This window comes from Gossypium raimondii, chromosome 7 (assembly GCF_025698545.1).
Source record: "Gossypium raimondii isolate GPD5lz chromosome 7, ASM2569854v1, whole genome shotgun sequence".
Lineage (NCBI taxonomy): Eukaryota > Viridiplantae > Streptophyta > Magnoliopsida > Malvales > Malvaceae > Gossypium > Gossypium raimondii.
Window position 1 is genome coordinate 45,409,054 of NC_068571.1, and position 19,342 is coordinate 45,428,395.

The 19,342-nt window shown below is 28.4% G+C and overlaps 2 protein-coding genes across 3 annotated transcripts; one reads left to right on the plus strand and one right to left on the minus strand.

Moving 5' to 3' along the window:
- The first annotated feature begins 1,367 nt into the window (after window positions 1–1,367).
- On the plus strand, window positions 1,368–5,931 carry LOC105788250 (probable leucine-rich repeat receptor-like protein kinase At1g35710). Of its 2 annotated transcripts, XM_012615053.2 has the most exons (11): window positions 1,368–1,588; window positions 2,041–2,188; window positions 2,745–2,816; window positions 3,754–3,825; window positions 4,473–4,544; window positions 4,656–4,799; window positions 4,888–4,968; window positions 5,085–5,156; window positions 5,242–5,313; window positions 5,458–5,529; window positions 5,637–5,931. In XM_012615053.2, the coding sequence occupies exons 1-11, from the start codon at window positions 1,492–1,494 to the stop codon at window positions 5,725–5,727; spliced, it is 993 nt and encodes a 330-aa protein (XP_012470507.1). In that variant the 5' UTR covers window positions 1,368–1,491; the 3' UTR covers window positions 5,728–5,931. The 2 variants fall into 2 exon arrangements, with proteins under 2 accessions (XP_012470507.1, XP_012470514.1); XM_012615060.2 differs by lacking the exons at window positions 1,368–1,588; window positions 2,041–2,188 and adding an exon at window positions 2,280–2,522.
- Window positions 5,932–8,974: 3,043 nt separating this feature from the next.
- Window positions 8,975–10,852, minus strand: LOC105788243 (UDP-glucose 6-dehydrogenase 5). The gene is made up of 2 exons (XM_012615042.2): window positions 10,688–10,852; window positions 8,975–10,582 (listed from the first exon to the last, which is right to left on the minus strand). The coding sequence occupies exon 2, from the start codon at window positions 10,561–10,563 to the stop codon at window positions 9,121–9,123; it is 1,443 nt and encodes a 480-aa protein (XP_012470496.1). The 5' UTR covers window positions 10,564–10,582; window positions 10,688–10,852; the 3' UTR covers window positions 8,975–9,120.
- Window positions 10,853–19,342: the final 8,490 nt, after the last annotated feature.

The window sequence follows — 19,342 nt, forward strand, 5'->3', positions numbered from 1 at the left end:
ACAAATATTTTATATTCATAATTAATGTTTTTAAAATTTATTTAATTTATAATTTAACGTAGCGATGTATTGTTATTTGTAAAATTTCAATATAATTATATAATATTTAAAATATGTTTTCATAAATTCAAGCTTTTTCTAATTTTAGATCGGATCTATTTCGTGCATGAGCTCAAATTTTGTTTTTTAGCTTGAGCTTTCGAGCTCAAATTTTCTTAAATTTAAATTGTTAATAGGTAAATTTTCAAACTAAAGTCTGTTTTGTCAACTCTATATAAATATAATAATTGAGAACTAAAATAGTTGGAAACAATTTTCTTTTTTTAGTTTTGAAGGTTTTTTTCTTGTGGCATGAATTTTGTTAAGTATACTAAAATATATATTTACTATAATATGTAGAGGATTACATTAACATATGATACTTAACACTTTTTTTGTTGTTGTTGTATAACTCATACAATTCCATTTTAATATATATATATATATACATATTGTATTGCTTCATCTATCCATTTTGTTGCAATATATGTTTTCGGAGGTACAAAATTAAATTGTATATTTTATGATAGTAAAATATAATTTTATCATTTTAATAGTTTATATCTTTATAATTTTTAAATGATTAAATTAAATTATTATTATTTTTAGATGTCAAAATGTAATTTTATTATTACTAATTTTATAAATTATAAAGGACCTAAATGAAAAATTTTCCATTTTAAGATGGCCAGGGCCTACCACCCTTGGCTTCGCCACTGTAAACCATACATGTAAATATTGTCCGTAATGACATGTTAAGAAATAAATGAATTTGTTTTTATCAAAAACATTTTTAACCATATAACATTGTTAACATATTTTTATTATTATATACTTTATTTAAAATTTTTTGACAAAAACAATAATTTCTAAGTAAATATAAGATTGAATTTCTTTTTAACCAAGGTCAAGTCAAAAAATTTATTGGATGAAATTAAATTGTATATTTTATGAAAGTAAAAATATAATTTTACTATTTTAATAGTCTATATCTTTATAATTTTTAAAAGATTGAATCAAAATTTTATCATATTTGAGGGCTAAAGTATAATTTTACCATTACTAATTTAAAATTTTGTAAATTATAAAAATAAAAAATAAAAGGAAAATTTTCTATCCTCCAATTTTCTTAACTTTTTGGAAAGGAAATCTAAATAAAAATAACAAAATAAAGATAGAAATGAAAATTAAAAATCTATTTTATTAACCCATTTCTGTAAATTTGTTTTTACTGTCCAAAATCCATTTGTAAGATTGTCGGCAAACGTCAACACGGAAAGACTTGAGTATAAAACTACCCTCTAAATCTTAGAAGATATATATGTATGTATGTATGTATGTATGTAGAAAGCTGCCAACTGGCCATAGGCGGATCTCCAATTTAGCTTTTTCTTATAAGTTACAAGGAAAAAGGAGTTCAATTTCAGTTCATTTGGGGTTAGATCTTTGTCTATGCTCCCGAAAATGGTTTCCCTTTGGCCACTAACTTTGATTTGCTTTTTAGCTTTCTCGGTCTCCATTGCTCACTCCAAAACTCTCAAGAGAGATGGTAAGTTTTCCTTCTTTATTTTTTTTGCTCTTTCTACTTAGATCTCCCTTTCTTTTTGCTCTGTTTGGTTGCTGAGAAAATATGGCTAGAAATAATTGATATAGAAGGAAAAAAAGTTTACCCAGAATGTCATTTTTTATATAAAGTAAAATCCCCAATGTTCTTTTGGGTCCAAACTAACTGTTTCTTTTAGTTATTGTGCTCTGCTTGGTTCTTCACTTGTGTTTTCATCTTTTTTAGCCAACTTTTAACGCACTACTCATTTAGCTTGAATTCTTGTGGAGCAGCTTAAATTGATCAATTAGAAATTTAAAGTTGGTTTTTAGGGATATCTGATGTTTATTGTTACTGCAGATTTTGTGAGAATTGAAGCTATCATCATTAAAAAAATTAAAATAGAGCATAAATATGTTTTGATGCAATGGGTTGATATTTGGTTAGTTTTATTGCAGTAAAAGCCTTAAATGAGATAAAAGCATCACTTGGATGGAGAGTTGTATATGCATGGATCGGGGACGATCCTTGTGGTGATGGTGATTTACCGCCTTGGTCTGGTGTAACATGTTCAACTCAAGGAGACTATAGAGTTGTTACTGAACTGTATGTATCATATCTGCTATGCATTCTGTTTTTGCTTAATATGCTTATTAGTGAAAGGGATGTGTCTTTGCTTCACAAATGCCATCTAATGAACAATGCAAATGCCTTTTGCTGTTGATTCTTGTTCTATATTTCATTCCAACTTGTATCTATATCTTATGTTACGGTTTGGGTGGAAGATTCCGAAATGAGTACCACTCTGCCATGATTGAATTCTAATGCCTTTGTTTATCTAATGAACAATGCAAATGTATTTCACCATTGATTCAACATTCTATGTTTCATTCACATTTATGTTATATCTTACATTACGGATTGGGGGAAAGATGCCAAGGTGAATACTGTTCTGCCATGATTGAATTCAATCACTTTTTGGTTTCTCATTCTATGTGTTTTTTTTTTTTTTCTTTTCGATTTGTATCTTATCTCATTTTAGAGGCTACTTGAAAGATATTCAAGTGACTACTTTTCTGCCTTGATTCACTATTGTATGTTATTCTGTTGGCTTGTATTGACCCTGACCTTGAATTGCTATTATTACTATTTTCTTTTACAGGGAAGTGTATGCCGTATCCATCGTTGGTCCTTTTCCTATTGCTGTAACTAATTTATTGGATTTAACAAGATTGTGAGTTCACTCTTTCTCATGTAGTAAGCTAAAATATTTGTTTCTCAGATGTGAAAAGAAACATGTTCTTTTTTTTTCTTGACTGTGCTCCGAAATGGTAATCAGATCCCTTGTTAACACGAACTTGTATATTACAAGATCAAGTCTGATGCCCATAAATTCATTTTGGAGATTTTAGCATGGTTGTTGGAACCGGGCCGGACCTACTGGTCGGGCCAGAAACCGGCCAATATACTGGTCTGACAAAGGGATTGAACTGGCTTTTAAGTGAACCACTCGGGACCGATTGAACAAAGATAAAGAACTGGTTGAATCAGTGCTTGAACCGGTTTTATAATTTTTTAAATAATTTTGTTAAAATTTTTATGAATTTTTAATAATTCATTTAATCAAAACTGGACAGGCGGTCGAACCGGGAACCAGTGGTCTGATTAGTTCAACCACTAGTCCTATTTTTAGAACCATGGTTTTTAGGAGTTAGAATGTTGCATGTATTTGAGTGTTATTTCATGCTTTTGATCCATAGAACATGCAGATGAGATTGGCGTAAAAATTGGAAAAAAAACCCTCAATAACTCAAAAGCTTGATGCAAGCATGGAGTCTTTTTTATAACGTCCCCATAATCTTCTCACCTGCATCTATCACCTTGCTATGCCTGATGCATATTTGCATGTCTGCATAAGTTCATGTGCACAACTTATACATCACTCATTCGAAATCAATGTTTTCAACGTTTACATAAATTACGATCCCCTGAAATAGCGATGAAATAATCTGTTCTATGGTATCTTAGTATGTGATTTCACTAACAAAAAAGTACAAATATATTCACACACAAAATATCATACCCGTGTTGATGGGTTATCATGTAGATGTTTTAGCTTTCAGATTTCTAAGTGGAACTATTTTTCCTTCTTGACATTTCTATTGTGACAGGGATCTCCATAACAACAAGCTGACTGGCCCAATACCTCCACAAATTGGCCGGCTAAGACGACTTAGAATGTTGTAAGTTTTCTTCTTTGTTATACTGTTATGTGGACGACTTTAGAGTAACTCTCTCCAAATATCTGTATGAATTGACTCATTTCACATACTTATATTGCAATTTGCCATAAGTGAAGCAATTATGATTTCCAGGTCTTTATTGTTAGTGAAGTAATTGCTCTGAAGTATACCATGCAAACCAGCTAGGTTATATAGCATGCTACTATGTTACTTGGATTCTAGTGTAAGTGTCAGATACGGGTATGTGCCTGGCATGGATATGTTTAATTTTTCCTTTTTTTCCTTAGGTTTTCCATATTTTTGGAGGGTCATATCTCTATACTTGTTTACGAAAATGGGTTGGACACAGTACATAATAAATAAATAAATAAAATAGAGTTGGAGCATCATAGGTATGTTGTATAAAAATATCAGAACCATGTCCACAGTTTGCTACATTATAATCATTGGTTGATCCAGGCTTCATTATTGGATATTAATCCTGTTGTGATATCTAGACCAATATTTAAAAAACGCACCATTCATTTCCATAAATGGCAGATAAAATTATTGACAAAAACAATTTATTTTCTTCAAAATATCATTATCTTTCATCCAAGAATATGTTTCTTTTAATTTCCAATGACCAACTTCTATGAATCGCACAGAAATTTGAGGTGGAATAAGCTCCAAGATGTCCTTCCTCCGGAGATTGGGGAGCTTAAAAAACTAACCCATCTGTGAGTATTTTCTTCTTATATTTCCCAAAGTATCTCTCTCAGTGTTGAATGTGATTTTATGTGCTTGCATTTTGGAATGAGTTCGGGAATATCTAATTGAACTTTCTTCAGGTCATTGAGCTTTAATAATTTTAAGGGCGAGATCCCGAAGGAGCTTGCAAATTTACCCCAGCTCCGTTATCTCTATCTTCAAGAAAACCGTTTCACTGGGCGAATTCCGCCCGAATTGGGCACTTTACAAAACCTTCGGCACATGTAAGCATACTGTCTGCTATTTGCTTTACCTTTCTATGAAAAGTTTTTTTTTCATTATTATGCCAAACGATTGTGTTTGTTTCTCCAGGGATGTCGGTAATAACCATTTGGTTGGTACCATTCGGGAGCTTATTCGTATTGAAGGCTGCTTCCCAGTTCTACGAAATCTGTATGTTATATTTTAGTTGGTTAATGTGCTATGGAACTCATCCATTATTTTTGTGAAATGATTTGTTTTTCCATGTGATCCGATTCAAAGTTGCTTAAGGCTTGCATTTGATGCAGATATTTGAATAACAACTATTTGACCGGAGGAGTTCCGGCTCAGCTCTCAAATGTGACAAATTTGGAGATATTGTAAGTACCAATAATATATTGATTTTGTATTTTATGAGACTCTTTGGCTCTTTTTTTTTTTTTACTTTCTTTTTATTGGTTTCAGATACCTTTCATACAACAAGATGTCTGGAGTGATACCAACGGCACTCGCCGATATTCCGAAGCTAACATATTTGTGAGATTTTCTAACACACTTGAGTCTAGCTTGATTTAGAAATACGGACTTTTTTTTATGTTTAGCATATGAAATACGGGTTTTGCATGAATGCATACATTCTTGCGATATTTAACATGTGGTCTCGATCGTGGACGATAACAGGTACTTGGATCATAATCAATTCTCAGGCCGAATTCCGAATGCATTCTATAAGCATCCTTTCTTGAAAGAACTGTGAGTGGTTTTCATCACTTAATTTACATATAAAAGTAGGCAGTTACAAAACCACAAAGGTGAAAAAAGAAACAAATATCTAACCCCTTTCTTTATGCCAAATCCAGGTATATTGAAGGGAACGGGTTCCGGCCCGGAGTAGACCCCATTGGTGCTCACAAGGTCCTTGAACTTTCGGATACCGATTTCTTGGTTTAATCTTACCCTCCAGAAAATCAACTTGATTACCACAATTTTCATTTAACACTGTATTCTTTAGCATTATCTGCTGCTTTTACTTGTATCAATATTATATGTATACATATGGTGTTTTATGTAAACAGCTGAAAGCTGGAATTCAAGATATAGAAATTATCAAAAAATATCACATTTTGTATTAATGAAATTTCAAGTTTTAAAGAAGAGTTAAGATTATATAACTCATGATTTCATCAAAAGCTTAAACTGCCTCACTTTGGTTATTTCCTTGAATTTTTGGATAATTAAAATAAAGGAAAGGAAGGTTAAAAGAAAATAAGGAAATATTATTTCTAAATTTAATAAAATAAATGTTTAAATAGTTTTTCTAATTATAACCTTACTTAAATAACATATAATAATTAAATTAAATTATAAAATCAATGTTGTCCATAAAATGATAATTACAAGATTTGATAAAAAAAGTGTAAATTAATTTGATATTAACAATTCAAATATGTAAAAATAATTTTATAGTTTATCAATTTAGTAAAAGAGTTCTAATATACTTGAAAAAGTGGGAATAATTCAGAAGAATACAACTATTCACAACAAAAGTAATAAGCAAATATTTTGAATGCATTAAATAGAGAAAATTCAAAGAATAAAATGACATTTTAATAAATGAAAATTATTAATCTTCCTTTCCTCTCACCTCCCCGAATTGGGTATTAAAAATTAAGGATAAACAAGTGAAAGTAAGGGAGTTCTCTCATGTAAAAATTATGTTATGAAAGAAACACGATTTCTCTTTTCTCTTACTGCAATCCAAACATAGTGCTCAAGTCTTTGTGTCCGATGTATAGGGAAGTATGATTTTGGGAGACACAAACGTCTTGATTTTAAATGTACATCTTTCAAAGGTTTATTATTAATAGAGTATAATAATTTATTTGGCAAATAAAAAATTATTTTAGCTATCTATTTAATTTTTTGTCTCTTTTAGCCTTTAAACTTGTGTTATTTGTCAAATCACCCCAAAATAGATGGAACAATTATTTTATAATTTTTACTAATTTTTTAATTTTAAAAAATTAATTAATTACTAACGCAAAATACACGTGGGCTGCCATGTCAGCAAAGTTAACAAACATTAGTTGTTCCATCCATTTTGGGCTAAAAGAGATGAAAAATTAAATGGAGGGTTAAAATGACATTTTTATAAAGTTGGACGGTCAAATAAATCATTATACCTAAAATCAAACAGTATAAAATATAACAACGGACAAAATAAAAAAATCGAATAAAATTCATACATAGCATGTGGCACCTCGAAAATCTCAATGTCACTAATAATAGTATTTCGAAAAATAAATAGCAATTTTTCTCAAATGCGAGAGTTTATCAATTAAATAATGATAGTAAAGTCCAAATTTAGACATTAGAAAAGAAAGAATGAATAGTAAAATTTTAGTAAATTAAGATTAAATTAAAAATTTGTGAAAGATGAAGTACAAGGTCAAATACATTTTACCATTATGTCTTAAATATGAAAATATATTTTAAAGAACAATTTAGTCATTTTATCATTAAATATTATTTTTGAATTTTAAATTATAAAAGAGATATAGAAATTATAGCTATTGGATTAAAATCATAACCATTGATTTTATTAATTAAATATTAAATAAAGAAAAGCCTATAGATGTAAAGAGAAATTATTCTCCTATTTTAAAAAAAAAAAGATTTGCATTTATTTCAATTTGGTTCATTCTTTAAAGTTAAAAGTGAGGTATTACATCTAATTCTAATTCAAGGTTGTCCTTTCATATGAAACCAACCATGGAGGCTAGAGGATGTGAAGGGAAGTGGGAGAAAGCATGGGTAAGTTGTTCCAATTATTGTGTTATGTTTATTTGAATGTATAATTTGATGTGAAATTGTAAGGATTAGGTGTGTATTCTTATTTTCTATGTTCTAAGTGATGAAAGTTATGCTCATGTATGATGTGAATGGTGAATGATTTTAAGTGGTTAATTTAATAAAATTTTAAATAAGGATTAAATTGAAAATTATGAAAAATTTAAAAATCAAGGAATTAAATAGAGAAATTATAAGACTATAATAATATGATATCTAAAGTATTAGAAACATTGTACTTCAATTAGAATGTTTTGAATTAGAAGGACTAAATTGTAAAGATTTCAAAACATGAGTTTTAGGATGATTATATGATTTGAGAATTTAAAATTCTGAAAACAGAATATGAAAGTTTAATGGTTCAAAATCAGGGACTAATTTGTGGAAATTTTGACAATTTTAGTTGTAGAATCTGAAAAAAAAATGCAAACGGGATTTAAGACCTGAATTGTAAAAGAAGAATATCCGATTTATAGGGACTGAATTGTAAAACTATGTAAATTTAGGATTTTAGGGATTAAATCATAAAAACTATAAAATTTGAATTTCAGGGATTGTTTTATGAAAACGGTAAAACCTGAGGCATAGGGACTGTTTTGTAAATTTTGAAACATTTAAGTATAAACATGAACATAATTATTATATATTTGATTCCATAAAATATTTGATAAATAAACATGTATGAAATTAAATGGTAGAAATTTGAAATTAATAAGTTAGATTGGTCTGTGATTTGGAATATTTGTTTAAGTTATAAATACTAATTTGTGATGAATTAATGAGAATAAATAAAATTAAATCTTAAGACTATGAAATAAGCTCGGATGGTGGATATATGTATAAATTTTTATAACAAACACAAAATAAATTTTCAAAGGTTGAAATTGAGTCAACCCCATTCTTGACATTTTTGAGCTCTAGACGAAATAATAAATCATGGTCCTTTTAAAAAAAATAGAAAATCTAATATAATAAAATAAAAAAATTGTTACCCCTTTTCTTTTTCTTTTTCTTTTTTTTTTGTCTGCATCGATAAGAAAACTTAAAAAATTGAAGATTTTTTTTTTGCACGTTAAAAGTTGAAATTTTTTTTTAAACCCCTTGCAACCATAGGCCTTAGACAACCGCACTCCCAAACTACCTCAGAATCGGGCCTGAATTGAGTCCAACAATAATATATTAAGTGCCAAAATATTATAAAAGATTTTAAAAAGTTTTACTGTAATATTCCTAATTATTAAATCGGATAAGAGATACTACATAGTATATAAATTATATAACTGAAAGCTCAATTTCACGTGATAAGATTCGAATTCGAGTATAAGGAACTAAATAAAATTACATCTAGTTTCATAGAAATAACAAATTTTGCTATAAATATAATTTGAAAGTAACAATAAAAATAAAAAATACAAACTTAGGTGTTAAAAATAAAAATTAAGTAAAATGAAGTTTTCGGATAGTAGTATAGTTAAAAAGAGAAAGATAGGTCGGTCATGCCACAGCAGGCATGTTCTTAAGCCAAGGATCAAGCGGCTTCCCAATGGAATACACAATAAAACCAATGTCCCTCAACATCTCCACATTCACGACATTCCGGCCATCAAACACAAATGCCGGCTTCTGCATATTGTCGAAAATTCTCCGGTAATCAAGCGTCTTGAATTCATCCCATTCAGTAAGAATACACAAAGCATGAGCATCCTTGCTTGCTTCATAAGCATCCCAAGCAATACTCACTTGCTTCACACCGGTTGGACTCATGGGCTGAAGATGAATTGGATGATCCCAATCAAACTTGTTCATCGTCAAATCCCGCTGAATCTGATCCGCAGTCGCCTGCGGATCGTAAATACTCAACCGAGCCTTATCCCCCAACAAGCCTTTACATACGTCAATAGCCGGAGTCTCCCGTGTATCACCCGTATCTTTCTTGAATGCAAATCCCATTATACCAATTTTCTTGCCGGAAACCGTGTTGAACATCGACGAGACCACCCTATTTACAAATCGATTCTTTTGATAATCATTCACTTTAATCACTTGTTTCCAATAATTTGCAACTTCGGCTAATCCATTACATTCACATATATATACTAAATTCAATATATCCTTTTGAAAACAAGATCCACCAAACCCAACACTAGCATTCAAGAACTTTGGTCCAATCCTCGAGTCCTTACCGACGGCATGGGAAACCTGTGAAACATCGGCACCGGTAGCTTCACATAGAGCTGACATTGCATTAACCGATGAAATCCGTTGAGCTAAAAATGCATTAGCCGCAAGTTTAGAAAGCTCGGCAGACCAAAGATTAGTCGTAATGATACGATCTTCAGGTACCCAATGAGCATAAACATCTTTCAATGCTTGAATTGCCTTTAAACCATCAGGGGTTTCCCTTCCACCAATAAGAACCCTGTCTGGTTTAAACAGATCTTGAATTGCAGTCCCTTCGGCAAGAAATTCTGGGTTGGATAGAATTTGATATTTGATCCCTTTGCTGTTATGTGTCAAGATCCGTTCGATAGCTTCGGCTGTTTTGACCGGAACCGTCGATTTCTCGACGACGATTTTGTTGGATTTTGATACATCAGCAATCATCCTTGCTGCACTTTCCCAATATGTGAGGTCTGCAGCTTTGCCAGCACCGAGACCTCGGGTTTTGGTGGGTGTGTTTACAGAGACAAAGATTATGTCTGCTTCGGAGACATGTTTTTCTATGTCGGTGCTGAAGAACAGGTTCCTTCCCTTGCATTGTTTGACCACTTCATTAAGACCTGGCTCGTAGATTGGTAATTGATCACTGTTCCAGGCTGAGATTCGAGTAACCGAGATGTCAACAACGACAACTTCAATGGAGGGACAGTTGAGTGCAATGACTGCCATTGTTGGACCTCCAACATAACCAGCTCCAATACAACAAATCTTCACCATTTCTTCACTTTCCTACAACCTTAAAACAAGGAAAAAGCTTTATGTTAGACTTAAATTATCTTGGGAAAACAAACATAAACCAGCAACCTACTGAAACAGTGCATGCAATGATAAAAAGAAGTACCTTGAAAGTATGAAGAATTGAGAGAAATCAAAGAAAGGGGGAAGAAGATAATTTTAATGATAAGAAGGACCCAAGGGAGAGAGGTCCTTAAATAGGCAGAAAAAAGAACATGTATCTATTACTTCAGATCTAATATGTTTGTTTTCACACATCAAAAGCAAAGTCTGATTTTCACAAAAAAAAGGTAGAACTGGGAATGTTCAACACGTTTCCAAAGCCACACCAATGACTGTCACCTGTCTATTTTACGAAACTATGGAAATTTATTCTGTAACTTTCATTTTTCCTTTTTCCTTAAAAAAAATTACTTTCAATTCCATTTTTTATGATCAATTTTAGAGAACAAGAATTCATGTTATAACCCTGAACACCAAATTATTCCATCTTAAAATAAATTATAAAACTCACATCAAAAATTTTAAAAAAACGAGAGTTTGCCTGTTTTTAAAGTATCAATGGGCAGGCAACTGGGCAAACGGCTTCACTTCTGACACCGAAACGCGTTTTGCGATGTAACGTGTCCTTAGGGGTTTAATTCTGCTCTCAGTCCTTATACTTTTCAGAATTTTGGAATTTAACACTTGGTTTAATTTTTCTATTACTCCCTATACTTAACAAAAGTTATGGATTTAATCCTGTTCCTTTTATTTGATCATTTTTAGTATCTGTACTTTCCAAATTTTGAAATTTCAATCCTCACCAAACAATAGTTGTTAAATTCATTTAGTAAACTTCGCTATTTCCAAAATATGATGCATCAAACATATTATCATATGTATAATGTTATGTCAACTTATTATTTTCACATATTACTCACTAAAAATCCAATGATGGATCATCAAATTTCGAAAAGTATAGGACTTAAAATGATTCAAATTTTTGAAAAGTATAGGACTTAAAATGATTTAACTGCTATTGTTTGAGCCTGGACTAATATTTCAAAAATTGAAAAGTATAAGGACTAAAATTTACCAATTCGAAAAGTATAATGATTGAAATTGATCGAATAAAAATATAGGGACTAAATCCACAACTTTCATAAAGACAATGACTAACAGCAGAATTTAATATTTTTACTTTTAATTCCAAGAATTTAGTTAACTATTTATTTTATTTAAATTTGAAGTGAATTGATAACACTGTTAATAGATTTTTATTTTAAATTTGAGTATGGACTTTTTAACTCAAAGTCTTAATTTAAAAATTAAACTCGAACGGATAACATGTATTTATATTTAATGAAATTTAATTAATATACTATCAATTGGGCATTAATTTTTGAAATAAGACGAGCGGAGAAATTGAACTAAAAATAAATGGACTAAATTGTGAACGTCTGAAGAGTACAGGGGAAGAGAAAGATTAGACCTTTCTTTAGTTTTGGCACTTTTCTGACGCAATTATCTCGTAAAAGAAGGGTCAAATAGATAAATGGCTAGAAAATAAACTAAAAATATATATTTAATGAACAAATTAATTATGTTTATTAATTATTATTTTGAGCAATTTGGATATGGTAAAAATGATTTAATTATTATTTGAAAAATATTTATTACTATAATAATTGAATTGATAAATAAACTAATATATTTTAATTATGTTGAACAATTCATAGAATAATGCTTAAAAATTAAGTAAAGATTAAGCACATAAAATCATATGTGACGTTAGAAATAATATGATTTAATGGTATAAAAAGTAAAAATAAATGATTTTTTTATTAATCCAATATGATTTTAGACCTACTTTCATTAGAAAAACCTAAACTTTAGGCGAAAACCCATGGTCCCTGGTAACTCACAACCTTCTTTTAAGATTTTAAAATGTTTTAAAATATATCTTATGTCTCATTTTTAATTTATTTGACAGTAATTATTATTTTTAAAAGCAAGTTTAATATTTATTTGGGCTTTTATATTAGAGCAAAATTCTCATCACATTTTTACTCCTTGACAATGGCTCCTGTCTTATACTGAAATTCTCACTTTCACATTTTTACTGTTGTCCACATGCTCACATTTGATTGGTTTAAAATAATTATGGTCAAGGGGCTAACGTGATGTACGGAATTGAAGTAGAGAAAGAAAAAGTCAAATTGAGAATACAAGGGGGAAATCAAGTATTAAACCAAAATTCTATTAGCATCATATTTTTAGTTTAATTATTAATGCTTTTCCTTTTGCCTAAAATTAAGAAAATTACTTTCGTTAAGTAATAGATTTGAAAATTGTATCAATTATTTTCAATTATTTATATAAATCAATATTTTATATTATATAAAATTTAAAATTCGTGCATTGATATATATATTTATTATTTAAAAGATTAATTGAGTTAGTGTCATTTATCAACCGGATTTTAATTAAGTTTGAAATTATTAACAATACATTATTTTGATTAAATAACAAGAGGATATTTTAACTTAAAACAACATGATGTTTAATATTTTTAATTTTATAGTTTCAAATAACACCTCGTTTATTTATAATGTTAAATTTTTTATAAATTTTATTTGTTACATAATTTGTATATAAATAACACGACTTTTAAGCAAAATTCGGGTGAAAAGGAAGCGTAAATATTGAGAAACAACGTGGTTCTTGAGTAGGAAAGTTGTTTTTTGGTAGCAGCTTTACTTTTTTTTTAAGGAAAAAACGTTTTAAAATAAAAATACGTTTTTAGAATAGATTTTTTTCATACAAATAATATGACTTGAAGCAAAATTTCGGTGAAAAGGAAGCTTAAATGTTGAGAAACAACGTGGTTCTTGAGTAGGAAAGGTTTTTTTTTTTTAATTTAAGTTAATTTGGTTTTTTACTACAAATTTTAATATTAGGTCTCATCATATAAGTAAATCCCAAATTTATTTTTCAAAACATGTTTTTTAAAAAGGAACTTTGACATCTAGGTGTATGGAGTCCCAGTATATTTGTTGAATTATATGTACAAAATTTATTATTTAATCATTCTTTTATATATATATATATATATATGTATTAAAAAGAGTAACATAAACAAAATTAAAATCTAATAACACCTTCATCACAAGCATCCGCTTAGGGGCGTAAATGAACGAAACGTTTAATGAACTGTTTGTGAGCCATTCGTATAACATTCGTTTATGTTCGTTTATTAAACTAAATAAATGAGTATAAACAAAAATTTTATATAGAATATGAAACGAACAAGCTCGTTTACAAACTTACATCCACTTAAACAAAATATCAGAGTCAAAAGATTGTGCCAAATTTATCAAATGATGTGCGCATCTATTTCTCTTACTAATAACGTGACCAACTTCTTTTACCCAACGCTCTCTCATAAGTGCAAGGCAGCCCCCCACCAAACGCACATAGACGTCAATAAGCCTTTATACCTCCCCACAGTTCAACACGCAAACTATGAGCTCGACCAATTTTAAGCAAAAACCCGGCAATCCAAGCCCCATTATGGTCGCCAATGAGACCACCCGCTGAGGCTATACCCAAATCTAACTTCACTGCACCATCCGTGTTAAGGATCACCGAACCCGCAAGAGGCTTTTTCCAGTTTACCCATTGAAATCCCTTCGAAACCATTTATGTCTCTTAGCATAACGCAAAATGTCTCTAGTAGTTTGAGATTTATAAAGTATCCGTGTAATTATGACTAAATATAGTATAATTATCATCGAAAGCAAACAATTAGCTAATAAATAGGTTGATTTTTTTTGGCATTAAAAGAGTGAAATTTTCAGCAATTTTGCTACATAAGACAATGGTTCAATATGATTTTTAGAAAGAAAAAAAAATGTTTTTTTTTTTAAATTTAAAGTAAGTTTAGTTTTAGGTTAATCAGCTCACTTACAAAAACAAAACGAGTAAGCAATTGAATATTTTGGAAAAACAGTTGAGAGACAATGTCCATGACAGGAATTATTACTACAAGGAAGCGTGGCAACACGATAAAGCATACAACCAAAAATCGTCTTAGTACACTACAAATTAGACAAAACAAAACACTACACTAAAGAGAGAAGGTAAAGTGGGGAGAGAAAGAATAAGTTAACATACAGTTGCCTTAGAAACTAATGTGAGCCATAAAGTTAAACTAAAAAAAAGTTACAAATGGATTTTTTCAAAAATAATTTATCTCATGAAAATAAACAAAATATATATATATATTAAAGAAATGAATTTCAGATTTCTTACCTTGTCTTGGATTAGGTTGAGAAAAGAAGAGTAACAGAGAAGTTATAGGTATAAGTTACAAAATTTTGTTTAACATGAGAAATTTTAATAAATTTGAAAAATAAAAAGATCGGATCATTAATTTACATTTCTACCAATTACATGGTTACTTGCAAGTTATGTAATATTGACGCATTAAATAATCCAATACGCAAGTATCAGCCCAACCAAATGAGGCGTTAGTACATTCAAATGCATCTATGAGTTCAAACTAATCAAGTGGATATTATGGACAAACTTAAGTAAATGAGATCAATATCAAATTTATATGTGCAATTTGATACATGAATTTTGATTTGGTGCCATTATATAGATGAAACTTAAATTGCGGTTCATAATATATACATGAAACTTTGATTTTGGTTCAACTGTACACATTAAAGAAATGAATATATATACATTTATTTTCATATTGGATTAATATAATTATTTTTTATACAATATATCAATATAAAACGGTGTTAATTCGATAATGTTATCAATTATTTGTGAAAATTAAACCAAATCAAAATTTCATTTATAAAATTACACAAAATTAAAAATCTGTATAATATTACACATTAAATTAAAATTCATGTATAATTTTAATATTTATCCCTAAATAAATAGAGTTAAAATTAGGTAGCACATTTCAAACTAATATTTAGCTGCCAAAAGAAGAATAAGAACAATCTATGAAAATAAATTAATATGCTTAAATATAGTTAAAAAGTCATAGTTAATTTCTTTTTGGAAAGATTTTCTTTATATAAATTTTGAAAACTGTTTTTCTTTTTAGAAATTTGTTCAAAAAAAGCAAATATTTAAGAAACACATAAAAGTCTATGGAGTCATAGATTAATTGACATTTGTATTGTTGAAACGCATTATCCTCCTATTTATGAGTTGGGAAGAGACTATGAGTAATTATAGACATTAAGCTAAAAAAAACAGATATGACCAGACATATAATGAGATTGTTAAAAAGCACTTAAAATCAATCAAACAAAATGGATATTTCCTTGATGCATGTGGGTAAATCAGTAATGGCATAAATCAAGGAAAGAAAGCTATAAAGAGGATACCATGCATCAAAAATTAAGGTTTAATGGTGTTATAAACTATTTGATTATTTCTAAAAAAAAGTTTATGAGTTTAATTAGTCAATTTAATTAATTCTTCTTAAACATTAATCTTATTATAATTTTTGTCATGTATGCTCTCGAGAAGTTACAACCCTCAGCCAAAAATGATTAGAACCTACAAAAATTAATTTCTTTAATGAAAATGAATAAATAAAGGTAATAAAACCCTTTTTTTTCATGGATTTAGGTTAAAAGAAGGAAAAAATGCAAAAAAAAAGAAAAAAGAAAACCAAAAGTATTTTTATAATATTGGTTTCATTATATATATATTATCCTCGAGAGAAAGGTTATCCAACTCTAATAGTATATTTTTCATGGAAAATGACTAACGAAACCTATCTTTTGAAAGATACAAGTCATATTTAAAAAAAATCTCTCATTTATAAGTAGTTTTATTTTATACAAAAATTAATTTGAATAAATCCTAAATTATTGTATTAATAATAAAATTTTAATTTTAAAATATTTAAATATTGATATCAAATATTATAACATTCAATATTATTAAAAATACATATTTAATTCTTTATAATTAATAATATAATAAATTATTTAATATTACAATTTTATTATAATATTTATATTAATTTTGAATTTTAAATAATCTTTTTATATTTTATTGAAAAATATTTATATTAATATTTTAATATTAAATATATACTAAAATTTATATATATTTAATAATAAGTATGAATATTTTAAAATATAAATATGAGTATTTATTTAAACTATCTTAAACAATATAACAATAATAAAATAGAAAAGTTTAAATAATACAACACTTAATGGTGGCTTTAAATTGATTGTATTTTCAAATTACAAATTAATAATTGCAATATAAAAAAGGGAAAGAAATGAAAACTTCAATAACATTGCAATATTTTAAAATTCAACACATGGGGCATGAAATGCAATTGGAGTCTAATTTTACCCATATTTTAATATACAGTATCAAGGGTAGTAATAAAAGAAGGGAAGAGTCTCCTAATCTAACAGAAGAGAGGAAGAAGATAATAAAGCCCCCAAGATAATGAATATGGGCTCCTTTTTTAATACTTGGATCATAGGGATCTCGGGTGGGATTATTTTTATTATAATTATATATAATAATATGTTAGCAATCAATTAATTTAATTTGTAATATCTAATCACTCTCATGCCTTGTTTTTAGCAAAGATATTTTATTTTTTATAAAAAGTTTACTTATCTTTAATTATTATAATACATATATAATAAATATTTTTTCCTATATTATTACACTAATGTTCAAACGAAGCGAGGTTAGTTATAATCACAAATTAATGAATTACCAATATCAAATTTAACGTTATAAGCAACAGTAATTGTATGAGGAAAAGCCAACGATGGAACAATTATATATTTAAACTTATTATTTATTACGTTATAATAAATTCACTTTTTATTTTTATAATTTTTAGAAGTTATGTTTAGTTTTTAATATTATACTTATGTTATTATGACTTTTATTTAATATAAAAAACAACTAATTTAATATAATTGCTTTCAGATATATATATGATAATCTCATGCATTACACGAGTATGCAAATTAGTGAAGTCTTATATTTTATTTGGGATAAAATATGCTTTGAGCCCCTATATTTATATATATTTTGTACATTTGGAATTATTCATTCTATCTTTATTTCAAGGAATTTAATCCCTTTATTTTTTATTTAAATATGCAATTGTTAAAAATCTTTTACATCGTTATTTTTCTTATTACATGGCGACCAATACTTGAGTATTCATTTATTTCAAAATGCCGGACTATCGAATCTTAACAGTGTTAACAATCGGACCTAAGTTTTGAAATCTGAAAAATAAAAAAATCAAAATTTTGAAAATAAAATTGAAAAATTAAATTCAAAAATATAAATAGTATAGAAATTTAGAAGAAAAGTTTTTAATTTCCAAAAGAAAGGTCAAAGTTTGGTTAGAGACATTGACATAATTTCAAAGGCTTTAAATTTAGAGTATTTTGTGGGTTGGTTGGTCAATATAAGGTGAAAGAAGACCAGACTTGTTTCTTTGAAAGGAAAATGGTACATTGAAGAATCTTGAATTGATTGAATTTTGATTAGTTGGTCGTGAATTTATGAAAAATTTTCGGAGCAATATTTGGCTTAATTCATTCATGATTATTTTAGGCAATCCTTTCTGATTAGTAATGTCATAAAACTAGGTTAACTTTTATCGAGCGAATAACTTTGAAGGTAGTTTCCATGATTTAATTCCTTGATAGTTTTGTGAACTAGAATAACCCAGTTTGAATCAATGGCTCCAATTGCGTAGGTTGTTCAAACTTGATCGTCAATTCCCTTCACGGATCTAACCACTTACTCAATTGATCACTCTTTCCTGAGGCGAATACGACAATTATAGATCGTATTAATTCACTAATAGTATACCGTCCAATATCGAATCAAGGAGCACTCTCTTCGATTTGGTGCTAAAACGACGTTGCGAGATGACTGTATCTACCTCCTAACTCGAAGAATTAATAAATACCAAAGTGAAGAATGTAAATACAAGTTAAAATCTCACAATTCTAACATTAAATTAATAATTGACCTAAAACTAAAATAATGATTTAGCTATTCCTAATCGAAAGAAAATAAAACTCAAACAATAATAAATCCAATAAACCTAATAATAATAACGCCAGAAATAAATAATAATAAAATTTCTAAATAAAAAAAGTCTAAAAATATAAGTAGTTTTATTTACTCTTTAAAATAAATCTAATTCTAATTCTCTTTTCAAATAAAAATAATGAAAATTATTATTAAAATAAAAAATTTAAAATCGAAACGTAAATTTCTTGAGTTGACAATAAAATCATATTTTAATTTGTATTTTAATAATTTGAGCATGTAATGTATCTACATAAAATAATCAATAAACTATTAAAATCAGTAACATCTATATCCAAAAGTAATTAGAATAAATCATTCAAAGCCTACGATTTGTGTAGCTCAAAAAAAATATTGGTGTCGAAGAAATTTTTGTACTTGTGGATAAAGGCTCAACTCATAATTTTGTAGTTGAAAGTATTGTTGACGACCTTAATCTACTAGTCCAATTTCTTCCCTTTTTTCAAAATCCAAATTAGTAAATACGTTGAAATGGTGGAAGTTGAATTATCAAATCACAATTACCTCCTTTTCTCCATTAGGGGAGCTGGCTACTCAACCTCTTGCATCTCTTCATACTATCCAAGCTAATTGGAATGGGATGTTGCTTATTTTCCATTTAAATGGATGGAAATGTAAGTTGCAA

What these genes read in the sequence shown, in the direction of transcription:
- LOC105788243 (XM_012615042.2), bottom strand. Translation starts at nt 10,563, where the DNA reads ATGGTGAAGATTTGTTGTATTGGAGCTGGTTATGTTGGAGGTCCAACA.
- LOC105788250 (XM_012615053.2), top strand. Translation starts at nt 1,492, where the DNA reads ATGCTCCCGAAAATGGTTTCCCTTTGGCCACTAACTTTGATTTGCTTT. An exon ending in CAAAACTCTCAAGAGAGATG is followed by an intron (nt 1,589 to 2,040) that starts GTAAGTTTTCCT and finishes GTTTTATTGCAG; the next exon opens with TAAAAGCCTTAAATGAGATA. An exon ending in CTAAGACGACTTAGAATGTT is followed by an intron (nt 3,826 to 4,472) that starts GTAAGTTTTCTT and finishes TGAATCGCACAG; the next exon opens with AAATTTGAGGTGGAATAAGC.